The 11818-nt window shown below is 47.9% G+C and overlaps 1 protein-coding gene across 1 annotated transcript in view; it reads left to right on the plus strand.

Annotated features, from left to right (window-relative positions):
- The window catches only part of INTS1 (integrator complex subunit 1), a 59807-nt gene extending 49048 nt beyond the window's left edge, over positions 1-10759 (plus strand). Inside the window, exons 44-47 of the mRNA XM_063143531.1 lie at positions 5468-5538; positions 6124-6215; positions 6932-7041; positions 10115-10759. Of these exons, the coding sequence (XP_062999601.1) occupies positions 5468-5538; positions 6124-6215; positions 6932-7041; positions 10115-10230 (389 nt within the window). The 3' untranslated portion in view covers positions 10231-10759. The remainder of the gene's footprint in view (positions 1-5467; positions 5539-6123; positions 6216-6931; positions 7042-10114) is intronic.
- Positions 10760-11818: the final 1059 nt, after the last annotated feature.

The raw sequence follows: 11818 nt of genomic DNA on the forward strand, positions 1-11818 counted from the left end.
TCTCATAGAACCCATTCCTCTCCTGTCGATAAGGAGGGCAGGAGACTAGACTTTATGGGACGTCGCATTTATACATCAGCATCACTGGGCATGAGAGTAGCTAATTACCAGGCCACCATGGCCCGTTATCAGCTGTTCTTGTGGGAAAAAATAGGAGCTCTTTGTGATGACCTCCCAGAAAATCGTAGGGACCTGGCTAGAGTCTTTCAAAACGAAGCGTCTGAACTTGCCAAAATGCAAATTCACTCCGCTATGCACCAGACAGACTGTGGTACCAGGACCATGATGGCTGCCATCGCACTACGCAGACATGCCTGGCTCCGATCTACCTCACTAAATCAAGAGGCCCGAACAAGAATAGAAGACCTCCCATTCGATGGTCTAGGACTATTCCATGCCACCACAGATGACACCATGGACTCAGTGCACAAGGCACGTACCACTGCCAGAAAAATGGGTCTGACACAGGCGACGCAACCATTCAAACAACGTCCCTGGTACCGACAACAGTACCACCCGAATACGCGATTTCGATCCGACCGCGTTTTTCGCCAACAACAACAACAACAACAACCACAACAGGGAAAGAGACAATATAATGCAGGAAAATATCAGTCCTACCGCAAACGCCAGGAACCTGCTAAAAAGCAGCGACTTTGACTCATGCATCGAGGTCTTAACCAGTCACTCCATTACTTTCGATGGCCATCTATCAAATTACCTACACGCGTGGGAATCCATCACCACCGACAAATGGGTCCTAACCATCGTAGAATCAGGATACATGATCGAGTTCAACGACCTCCCTCCTTTTTCCGGAATAAAGGTGACCAAACCATCACCAACACTCACACAAGAAGTACTAACTCTACTGCAAAAGGGCGCCATCCGCCCACTACATCCTCACGAGATACATACCGGATTCTATTCAAGATACTTCACAGTCCCAAAAAAGGATGGAGGCCTCAGACCGATCTTGGACCTTCGAAATGTCAACAAATTTATAACACCTCAAAAGTTCAGAATGGTTACCCTAGCACAGATAACTCCCCTCCTGGCCAAAGGAGACTGGTTCGCCACCATAGACCTCAAAGACGCATATTTTCATATCTCCATAAGACACCACAGCCAACAATATCTACGATTCGCCATAGGAGATCAGTGCTTCCAATTCCTAGTCCTCCCCTTTGGATTGGCAACAGCACCACGCGTCTTCACCAAATGTATGACCGTGGTATGCGCCCACCTAAGGCTACAGGGAATACAAGTATACCCTTACATAGACGATTGGTTGTTGGTTGCAAAGACTTACCACCAACTCCAACAACATCTCAGCATAACCTTACAACTTCTGCACAAGCTCGGATTATGTGTAAATACAGAAAAATCCATCCTTCAACCCGCTCATACTATTCGCTTCATCGGTATAGACATCGACTCCATCTCATGCAGGGCATACCTCCCAGAACAAAGAGCTCGAACCCTCGCAACTTTAGCAAACAGACTTCGGCATCGTCGGTCAACCACTGTCCACACCGTCCAAAAACTATTAGGACACATGTCAGCGACGACTTCTGTCGTACAATTTGCAAGACTCCACATGAGACGATTACAAAATTGGCTGATAAGGGCATACAACAATCAACGAGACGATCAACATCTCATCCTTTACATACCTACGAAAACAAAACAATCCCTAGCTTGGTGGGAAGATCTACGAAACCTCACCCAAGGACTTCCATTCCAAATACCAGCACCCACCAGAACAGTGGTGACAGATGCCTCTCTATCAGGCTGGGGAGCACACTGCGGTCCTCTAAGCGTTCAAGCACAATGGTCAAGGACCGAATCACTCAATCACATCAATGTCCTAGAATTACTTGCCGTGCAAAAAGCATTGAAAGCCTTCGTTACCGTACTTCGAGACCGACATATTACAGTCGCATCAGACAACACAACCGTAGTGTTCTATTTAAACAAACAAGGAGGAACTCATTCCTCCCGCCTCTTACACCTTACGATGGATATATGGCATTGGTGCATCGACAACCGCATCTACCTCACGTCTGTATACATAGCGGGTCGAGACAACACCTTAGCAGATCAACTAAGTCGCTCACCATCCACGACACACGAATGGACACTTCACCCCAACGCTCTGTCAGACATATTCAAAAAATGGGGAACACCGACAATAGACCTCTTCGCCTCACACCACAATGCTGTTTGCGAAAGTTTTTGCAGCCGAGCGGGCACCAGCCCAGGATCCCTCGGAGATGCTTTCAACATGAAATGGGACGGAACACTATTCTACCTCTTTCCACCGTTTCCCCTCATAGTCAAAGCCTTAGTAAAGATAGAACGCGACAACACGAGCTGCATCTTCATCGCTCCCTGGTGGCCACGCCAACCATGGTTCACCAGGCTACTTCTCCTTTCAAGGAACAAATACTACAGACTCCACCAAAGACCAGACCTGTTGACGATTCACCAGGGCAAGGTCAGACATCCCAACCTCAACACCTTGAGACTCACAGCATGGAAAATCGAGCAGTAACTTCAGAGACGCTTCCTGTTTCCATCCAAAATATCATACTACAATCTAGAAAACCCAACACCAGAAAATCATACGCAGCAAAATGGAAACGATTCTCAAAATTTGCGGCTGAGAATAATTTCAATGCACTATATCCCTCTGTTACGGACATTTTACAATTCCTCTTTACCTTACATCAAAATGGACTAAAACCTAGCTCCCTAAGAGTCTATTTAGCAGCTATCGCAGCTCACACCAATCGACACAACAACCCACCTTTGACCACGCATCCGCTAGTCAAAGGTTTCCTAAGAGGGCTAAAAAACACAGTGGGTACATCACGATCGATAGTCCCAACATGGAGCTTGTCAGTGGTCCTTCACGCTCTCACAAAGCCCCCGTTTGAACCCCTGGCAACGACTAACTTAAGACTTCTTTCTCTCAAAGTAGCATTCCTAATCGCGATAACCTCCGCACGAAGGGCAGGAGAACTAGCTGCCCTGAGAATAGACCCACCTTACCTAGCTTTCCACAAAGACAAAGCAACCCTACGACCCGATGTGACATTCCTACCCAAGGTAGTGTCCAATTTCCACCTAGGACAGGATATCATTCTACCTTCATTTTTTCAATCACCGACATCACCTCTAGAACGTACAATGCACACCCTAGATGCTCGCCGGGCTTTAGCCTTCTACAAATCCAGAACAGAAGTATTTCGAAAATCACCAAGACTCTTCATTTCCTATGCTGGAAGGTCTAAAGGATCACCCATTTCATCTCAAAGAATTGCAGCCTGGGTTGTTCAAACCATCAAACTGGCTTATGAGATTGCCCAGTTACCAATACCGACACAGGTCAAAGCCCACTCGACCAGAGCTGTCGCAACTTCGGTTGCTTTTGGAAGAGGCGTTTCATTACCCTCTCTTTGCAAAGCAGCCACATGGGCCAAGCCATCCACGTTCATACGACACTATCGTCTTGACGTTCGTGCCAGAGAGGACTGCGCTTTCGGTAGAGCCGTCCTGTCTGAGATTCTTCACTGACGACACCAACCCTCCTCCAAGGTAGGATAGCTGGCTAATCGCCCATTAGTGTGATGCACAGAGACCACGAAGAAGAAAGTCAGGTTGCTTACCTGTAACTGTAGTTCTTCGAGTGGTCATCTGTGCATTCACACAACCCACCCTCCTACCCCTCTTGTGTCGTTTATATGCATATGTATGTCCCCTAAGGGGAGGCCATTTACTATATTATCCATACTAATATCACTTCGGTAACCCTTTATTTGGTATAGTCTATGTCAACTACATAATGTATAAATTCATTCTCTTGACAGATTATTGGCATTAACCATTATGCCACCATCTCATATCTCTTGGTTAGGGGGCCACAATGACGGTCTCCTAGAAACTGAGGGATTAGGGCGGGGACCCCTGATATATATATAGGGGGGGAGGGGTTCCCGCCAAAACTCTAGGCTATGGAAGTTTCCCGATTGGTCTCCGCGCAGGCGCAGAGCCCATTAGTGTGATGCACAGATGACCACTCGAAGAACTACAGTTACAGGTAAGCAACCTGACTTTATTATTATTATTATTATTATTAATTATGTATTACATTTATATACCGCCCCACAGCCGAAGCTCTCTGGGCGTTTTACAACAGTTCCTATCTGCAATATACAAAATATTCATATTTTCTGCTAGAAGCCTGAATAACAACATACTGAACTATTGCAAAGAGCCTCGTGTGGCGCAGAGCGGTAAAGCAGCAGTTTCTGCAGCTGAAACTCTCCCCACGGCCTGAATTCGATCCCAGCAGAAGCTGGTTTCAGGCAGCCGCCTCGGGTCGACTCAGCCTTCCATCCTCCCGAGGTCGGTAAAATGAGTACCCAGTGAGCTGGGGGAAAGGTAATAATGGCCGGGGAAGGCAACGGCAAACCACCCCACTATAAGACCTGCCAAGAAAACATCAGCGAAAGCTGGTGTCCCTCCAAGGGTTAGTAATGACTCAATGCTTGCACGAGAGGTTCCTTTCCTTTCCGAACTATTGCAAGTAGCAATAGACCTGTTGCATAAAATAACTCCTAGTCATTCCAAAACCACCTTACCAGGTGGGACAGGAGGACATATATAAAAGCTACTAACTTGGCAAACAACTTGAGTTCAGTAGGCTTTTTACAGCCTTTTAAAAAGCAACAGAATAGTGGCTAAAACTATTCGAAAACATATTTTTGTACTTTCCGTGTATGTAAATTTTAGTATACCACTGAAGAAGACCATATAGGGTCGAAACGCGTTTTGTTTTGGTTTTATTGCATATTGTGGTTTTATTGTTTTATGGCTTGTGTTATGTTTTTGGGGTTTTTTTACGTAATACCATATAGTTCAGATTTATTTGAACTATATTGAACACTTTTGCTACATATTCTCCCAATATTTTTACACTTTATAAATTAATTTTTACTTTGCTGTTTTAAATTTGTATTTTAAATTTGTATTTTTGCATTGCTGCTGTTTTTATCTTGGTGTAGCTTTTATATGGTGTTTTATATTATGGTTTAATACTATGGTTTTGTTTTGAATTGTCTTAAATTTGAAAACCGCCCAGAGAGCTTCGGCTATTGGGTGGTATAGAAATGCAATCAATCGTATATTAAAGACATCTTAAATATTCCACTTACATTTTTACATGATTATTGATAGTGGAACCATTAGCAGTTTTTCCACCCCTTTCCCCTAGTTCATTGTTTATTTGTTTATTACATTTATATAACGCCCCATAGCTGCAGCTCTCTGTTGCGATTTCTCAGGATTTAAGATTTCTTAAGACCCTGTTAGCTCCGTCTTTCTTTTCTTTTCGTTTTTGATAGTTCAGGGAGAGATTGAATCGATCTCCTCAAACTCTTTATTTTCTCTCGTTTCCCAGATATCTTGGAGGTGCTGAGCGACGTTGATGAGATGTCCAGGCGGAGGCCGGAAATCCTCTCCTTCTTTTCCGTACGTTGGGTGTCCTCTGCGTGTCGCTCCGCGGAGTGATGGCCGTTACACTGTCATCTACTTTGCACCCGTCTTCTTGCTTTGCTTTGGTGGGACTTTCCCCCGGCCTTTCGGGAAGGGCATTGACGGCGCTTGTGTTGCTCACCGCTTTGGGTCTTCGCACAGGTTTCCATGTAGCCTAGTCGCCCACGGCGAGTTAGAATTCCATGCAGGCGATTAGGAAGCTTTTGTAAAAAAGGAAACAATGCTTTTCTTTTTCTTCCATGGTGTCAGTGCTCCACATGGGAGTAATTGCAGGTTTGAGGGCCGGTCATCTCTGTAGACAAGGCTTGCTTGTTGGTCGTGAGTAGGACATCTTAGACACTGCAGAGTTGACCTCTGCCAGTGACTGGCCCATGTCCACCAGTGCTGCACGGTGTCGCTTGGATTCCCTGTCATTCCAGCCAGTGGCTGAGCAGAAGGAGGTGTTGCACCAGCAACTGCCGGCCAATGAGAGAGAGGTTTATAGCTGCCCTGCCTGTCTTCCGGGGACGTCCGCCGAGCCCTGCCCCAGAGATGCTTAGTTTTCCTTCCCTCCCCTCTCAGACTCACTTGCAAAGACTGATGAGCTCCCCCGAGGAGACCTGCCGGAATCTCGCCTTCAGCCTCGCTCTGCGCTCGATACAGAACAACCCCAGGTACGAGGGGAAGAACTGGCGGGGCGGGGGAATGGAGCCAGGGAGCCTGAGCCACTGGGACTCTGCGCCCACGAACAAAGACCAAAGAGCGCTGGGGGGGGGGGACTCCAGGAACAGGCCACCGCACCCATTCCCTTGGCGGGAGTACCTCCCCCCACACGAGGACATAGTCGCATGGGGGGAATCCCCAAATATCTCCCCTGCTCTGGCTTTCTAGAAGCACAGTTTCCTGCCCTGCAGTTGGGAAGGGCGGAGACTTGAACGCTGAGTCAGCAATTCACTGGCAGACTTTCCTGCCATGAAAAGGTACTTGGTGGGGCAGCTGGATCCATTTCGCAACAGGTTTCGCCTTCTTTACCGCTGCCTCTTTGCTGCTGTTGCAAGGGCTGTCAGTGATGCTTCCCGCTGCAGCTGGACGTTATTATTATTATTATTATTATTATTAATAATAATAATAATAATAATAATAATAATAATAATTCCACAAGACACTGGCTGGCTGTACGAAATCTCCCCGGCACAGCGGCAGTGTCTCTTTGAATGCCATGTAGAGGACTGGGCCTTTCCCACCCTGCCTGTAGGGTTTCCGCCAGAGGCGTCTGGCTGGCCACTGTAGGAAACAGGATGCGGAATTGGATCCCTGGATCTTTTTAGATCTGCCGCCCTGAACTCACTGGAATGCTTCCTCTTCTGTTCTCTCCTTCCGAAACGCCCAGCATCGCGGTCGACTTCCTCCCCACGTTCATGTACTGCCTCGGCAGCCGGGACTTTGAGGTGGTTCAGACGGCCCTCAGGAACCTGCCCGAGTACACTCTCCTCTGCCAAGGTAAGACTACGCCTGCCTTGTGGCTTAGAAAGACTGGCCCCGCCTTGCAGGGGTGTTGTAAGGTAGAGGGGTCAAAGCTCAGGCCTGTGGGCCAAATCCAACCCTCTTAGGGTCCCGACTGGCCCTCTAGGCCCCGCCCCTTCCCCTTGGCTCCGCCCCCTTCCCGCCCACCGCAGATAGTTTGGTGGTTTCCCAGTTTGGGGTCATTTCCCCCCATTCTAAAAAGCTGAAATGCCTCTCTTAAGCCTTTTGAGGCATTATGTCTTTGGCCCTGCCCCTTTTTTTGCTTTAGGCCCCGCCCACCACGAGACCGCGGCCCCCGAGAGCTTCTCCAGAATTGAATTCGGCCCTCTGGCAGAAAGGTTCACCGCCCCTGTTGCAAAGGCCGCAGAGCCACATAGAAGCGAAAGGCTTTGGACGCCCAGGAAGCGCCCACCTCATTGCCAAGTAGTTTAACGGAGGACCAGCGGCAGCGAGATATAGACGGTGTATGGGGGGAGTGGCATGGGGGGGGGTTGCATTAGGCTAGCGCTGGCTGTTAACGGGCAAGGATTTTTGGCTCCCAATTATCTAGGGATAACAGCAACAAAAGAACACACACGCGCACACCTACCTCTCAGATTACACTGCTGAATGAAGAAAGCTTGGGGAAGGCAGGAGTGGATTTTGGTGTAGAAGGACCACGGACCGGCATTTGTCCTGGGCTCAGAACTCTTGAATCCTAGCATACCAGGTCTTCCTGGTGGATCTCAGGGTTCTAGGTGGGGAGGAAACCCCAAAGTAGATCCTACAGACTTAACGACTGCCTTCCGCTGGCCCTGACCTACCTCACAGGGTTGTTGTGAGGATAAAGTAGGAGAGAAGAATCGTATGTGCCGTTCTGTGTGAGAATCATAGAATAGTAGAGTTGGAAGGGGCCTCTAAGGCCATCAAGTCCAACCCCCTACCCAATGCAGGGATCCACCCTAAAGCATCCCTGACAGAGGGCTGCCCAGCTGCCTCTTGAAGGCCTCTCATGCAGGAGAGCCCACGACCTGCTCCATGGAAGAAGGGCAGGGCAACAATGTAATAAATAAAACCAACAAACGCAGGCTGAGTTAATTAAGAAGACGGCTTTAACGCCGCACCAGGCATCGTGGCGCTTGGAAACCCATCAGGCGTTCGGTGCGGCAAGTTCAACTGTTGCTCTCAGGGTTGTCCCCGAAACTAGCTTCTTTCTTCCCAGCCCTCCCACCGCTTCAAAGTGGCTTCCTCGGGGGCTCCGTCACGGCCAGCCTTCGCGCCGGCCTCCCCTTGAGTTCCCCCCACCTTCCTTTGAAACCGGCTTTCCCGGTGCCGCTCGCGGCCTTTGGCTCCGAAAACACGGATGGCATTTAGTACGGAGGCCCAGTAACACGTCCCCTTGAAATAGTTCGGGACTCGAAGCGTGTTTGCGTCCCTTCTAATAAATACTGAGCCCGGGGCTTGGTGCGGCGGGCCGTGTGTGTGTGAGTGTGTGTGTGTGTGTCTGTGCGTGTGTTCTGGTCAAATGTCAGTAGGCAACCTTTCCTTTGATCTCCGGCAAATATTGGCAGACGTTCCCATTAGGCCGAGGCGATTCTGATCCAGGCAGTGATGGAGGCGGCTGCAATGCCGACAGCATTACGGTTGGCTCTCTGGCCTTCCGGATCGGATTGGGGGAAGAAACTCTGGGCAGTCCCACCATGGCTGATGCTGTGTGTGTTTTATTATTATTTTTTATTTATTTATTTATTTATTTAGAATATTTATATACCGCTCCCCATTGAAAAATTTCTGAGCGGTGTACAAGGTAAAAATGAAAATAAAAACAGAATAAAAACAGTTAAAACAAAATTTAAAAAGTAGCAAAAAACAGAAATCCAAAGCTGCATGTTAAAGAAAGGCTTCTTGGGATAAAGATGTTTTCAGGAGGCGCCGAAAGGAGTACAAGGTTGGCGCCTGCCTGACCTCCTGAGGCAGGGAGTTCCACAGGAGGGGGGCCACCACGCTGAAGGCTCTTCCCCTGGTGGATTCCAATCGGAGGATGGATCTATGTGGAACCACCAGGAACATGCCCTCGGATGACCTCAGTGACCGGGCAGGTTGGTAAGGGAGAAGGGGCTCTCTCAGGTATCCTGGTCCCAAGTTGTTTACGGCTTTGTACACAAGTACAAGAAACCTTAAACCTGGCCCTGGTTTTGGGGTGGAGAAAGTTCCAGGTGTATACCCCGGAAATGAGCAACGTTGCACAGTTTCAGTTTAGTGAATTTGCACCCACAAGATCGTGTGGATCATCTGGCAATCTGGATAATCAGATCCTCAGTAACGAAGACAGAGGCCCGGTTCTCACGTAACGCTAACCCATGGTTTGGGTTCCTGAATTCTGGGTTGTTGTGATGTGCAAATGCAGTGTGCTAACAAACCATGGTTTCTTAGCCATCAACAACCCAGAAAGGCCTGGGTCACATAATCATACAACCTAGGGTTAACAAGTTTGCTGGCTTTTTCCCACTTTCTGAAACAACTCGAGTGAACCCAGCATTCTGGGTTGTTTAGAGTTAAACAGCCCAGAGTTATAACCCATGGTTTGTTGTTGGATTCCTGGGTTATTTCAAAAAGCTGATTCAGAATGGAAGCGGTGAACAGGCAGGAGGCAGCAATTCCTGGGTTGTTCCATGTGAACCATGTCACGGAGAACCCATGGTTGTTCCTGGGTTGAGAACTCTGGCTTGTTTAGAATATGGGTTGTCATTACATGTGAACCTTGGACTTGATGGTCTATGGGTTGTTTTGCTGCCCTACATCCCAGTCCCACAGTACTGCAAGGGCATTTGGGATATAGGGAGGGAGCAGACAAAGGAGCTAGGGAACAAACAGTCCAGGGATTAAGAAAACAAACCCAGTTTGTCCGATCGTCCGCCAGACACACCGTTGGCAGGGCAACAAACCACGGGTGAAATAAACCACGACTTAGCGTTAAGTGCGAACTGGGCCAGTCAGCCTCTGAAATGCCGATCTCTCTAACGACTGCTCTCTCTAATATTTCCTCCCCACCCCCGCCCCCCAATCGCAGAGCACGCGGCGGTGCTGTTGCAGAGAGCCTTCCTGGTCGGGATGTACGGACAGGTCGACACCAGCTCCCAGATCTCGGAGGCCTTGAAGATTTTGCATATGGAAGCCATGATATGAACAGCGGGGCCCGGGGGTGGGGGGCAGGACGCAGCATGGAAAGACAGGCCCCAAACCCCCTGGCCAGGAAGCTGAGGAGAAAGCCCTTGCGCTTCAGCCTGCATCCTGGCCGAGAGAAGGCCACGATCCGCCTGCCAGATGTCTTCCATCGAAGGGAGGGAGGGAGGGAGGGCTCCAGGCGGCCTTCGCAGAGATGTCAGCCATCACATCTGGAAAGCAGTTGGTCAGAGGACGCGTCAAGAGATGCCAGAGCCTGTCCCATTCTAGATGGCAGCGGAGGTGGAAAGCCAAACATTTCAAAGTCCTGCTTACAGGACCCCTTCCCGGTCTTCAAGGCTCCCTTCTTGTCTGGGGTGACAAAAGAAAGGGGGATTATCTGCTAGACTCTTCTGGGGGGGGGGGTTCCAGGTAAACCCCCCCCCAACAATATTGATAGGAGTGAAGTTAATCTCCACTGTAATGACCGAATAATGTTTGTTACTCTTTTAAAATTAAACGTACATGGTTTCTGTTGTAGTTTCTTAACTTACTCCTTTGGTCTCTCTTTTCTTTTAGGGCTCCGGAAAACGTGAACGTCTGAGGGGTTATTTTGACTCTTCCTCATTTAAAACACATATATTAGGTTTCCAGAGGCCAGAGGGTCTGCATTTTGCCCCCACTCTGTGTATTTAAGTCGGGGGGGGGAGGTATAAATTTCCAGTCGTTGATATGATAAAAGAACAATGAAATTAAACACTGTAGCAATAAAATTTGGGGGGGGGATCGGGGGAGCCCTGTTCAACCAGCTGAAAGCAATACAGTCAATTTAGCCTAGGCAAATTGGGAGGGGGAGGGAATGGAATCTAATGTCAGCTCCGTTGTGGGGGGCCACCCCAGAGAAGGCTGTTGTGGAGGCACAATGCCCCTCCCTTCATGATGGAGCTTGGAGAAAGATCACCCGATGATCTTAATGCACGGCACAATAAGGGTGATAACACTCAACCACAAAATTACTTAGAAATGTAAAATAGACGCAATATATTAGAGATATGAGTGATATATACAACATATATACAGTTTGTAATCAATCTACAGAACAAATTCTTATAGCTGGTACATATTCTTAAATCCCTTTAAAACAAATCCACCAGTGCAAAACCTCCACAATAACAATTAGTAAAGAAAAACAGAAACAGAAAAATTGTCCAATGTTACCAGCACTGAAGTTCATAGTAGCATTTTACGTTTTTACAAAACTGCCTAAGAGCAAAAAAATTTAAATGAATAGTTCAGAAGTATATCACTCATGCACAAAGACAGGCGTATAGATGACATTCATAAGGTGTCTATCAAACATTCGTAATGAAGCATCTAATAAATAGGGCATCTATTAAACATTCATGATAAGACATCCAATAATTTCATAATAATGCGTCTAATAAATAATTTCATAATAAGGCGTCTAATAAACAGTTGTCCGGTACACGTCCTGTTTCGAAAAATCTTCGTCAGTTGGACGCAACTTGTTCACAAAGGGAGGAGGTGAACCTTCAAGTATTTGGACCCCAGCCTGCTTAGGGCTTCCAGAGTCACCACCGGTACCTCAAAT

This window comes from Elgaria multicarinata, chromosome 17, assembly GCF_023053635.1.
Source record: "Elgaria multicarinata webbii isolate HBS135686 ecotype San Diego chromosome 17, rElgMul1.1.pri, whole genome shotgun sequence".
Taxonomy (NCBI): domain Eukaryota; kingdom Metazoa; phylum Chordata; class Lepidosauria; order Squamata; family Anguidae; genus Elgaria; species Elgaria multicarinata.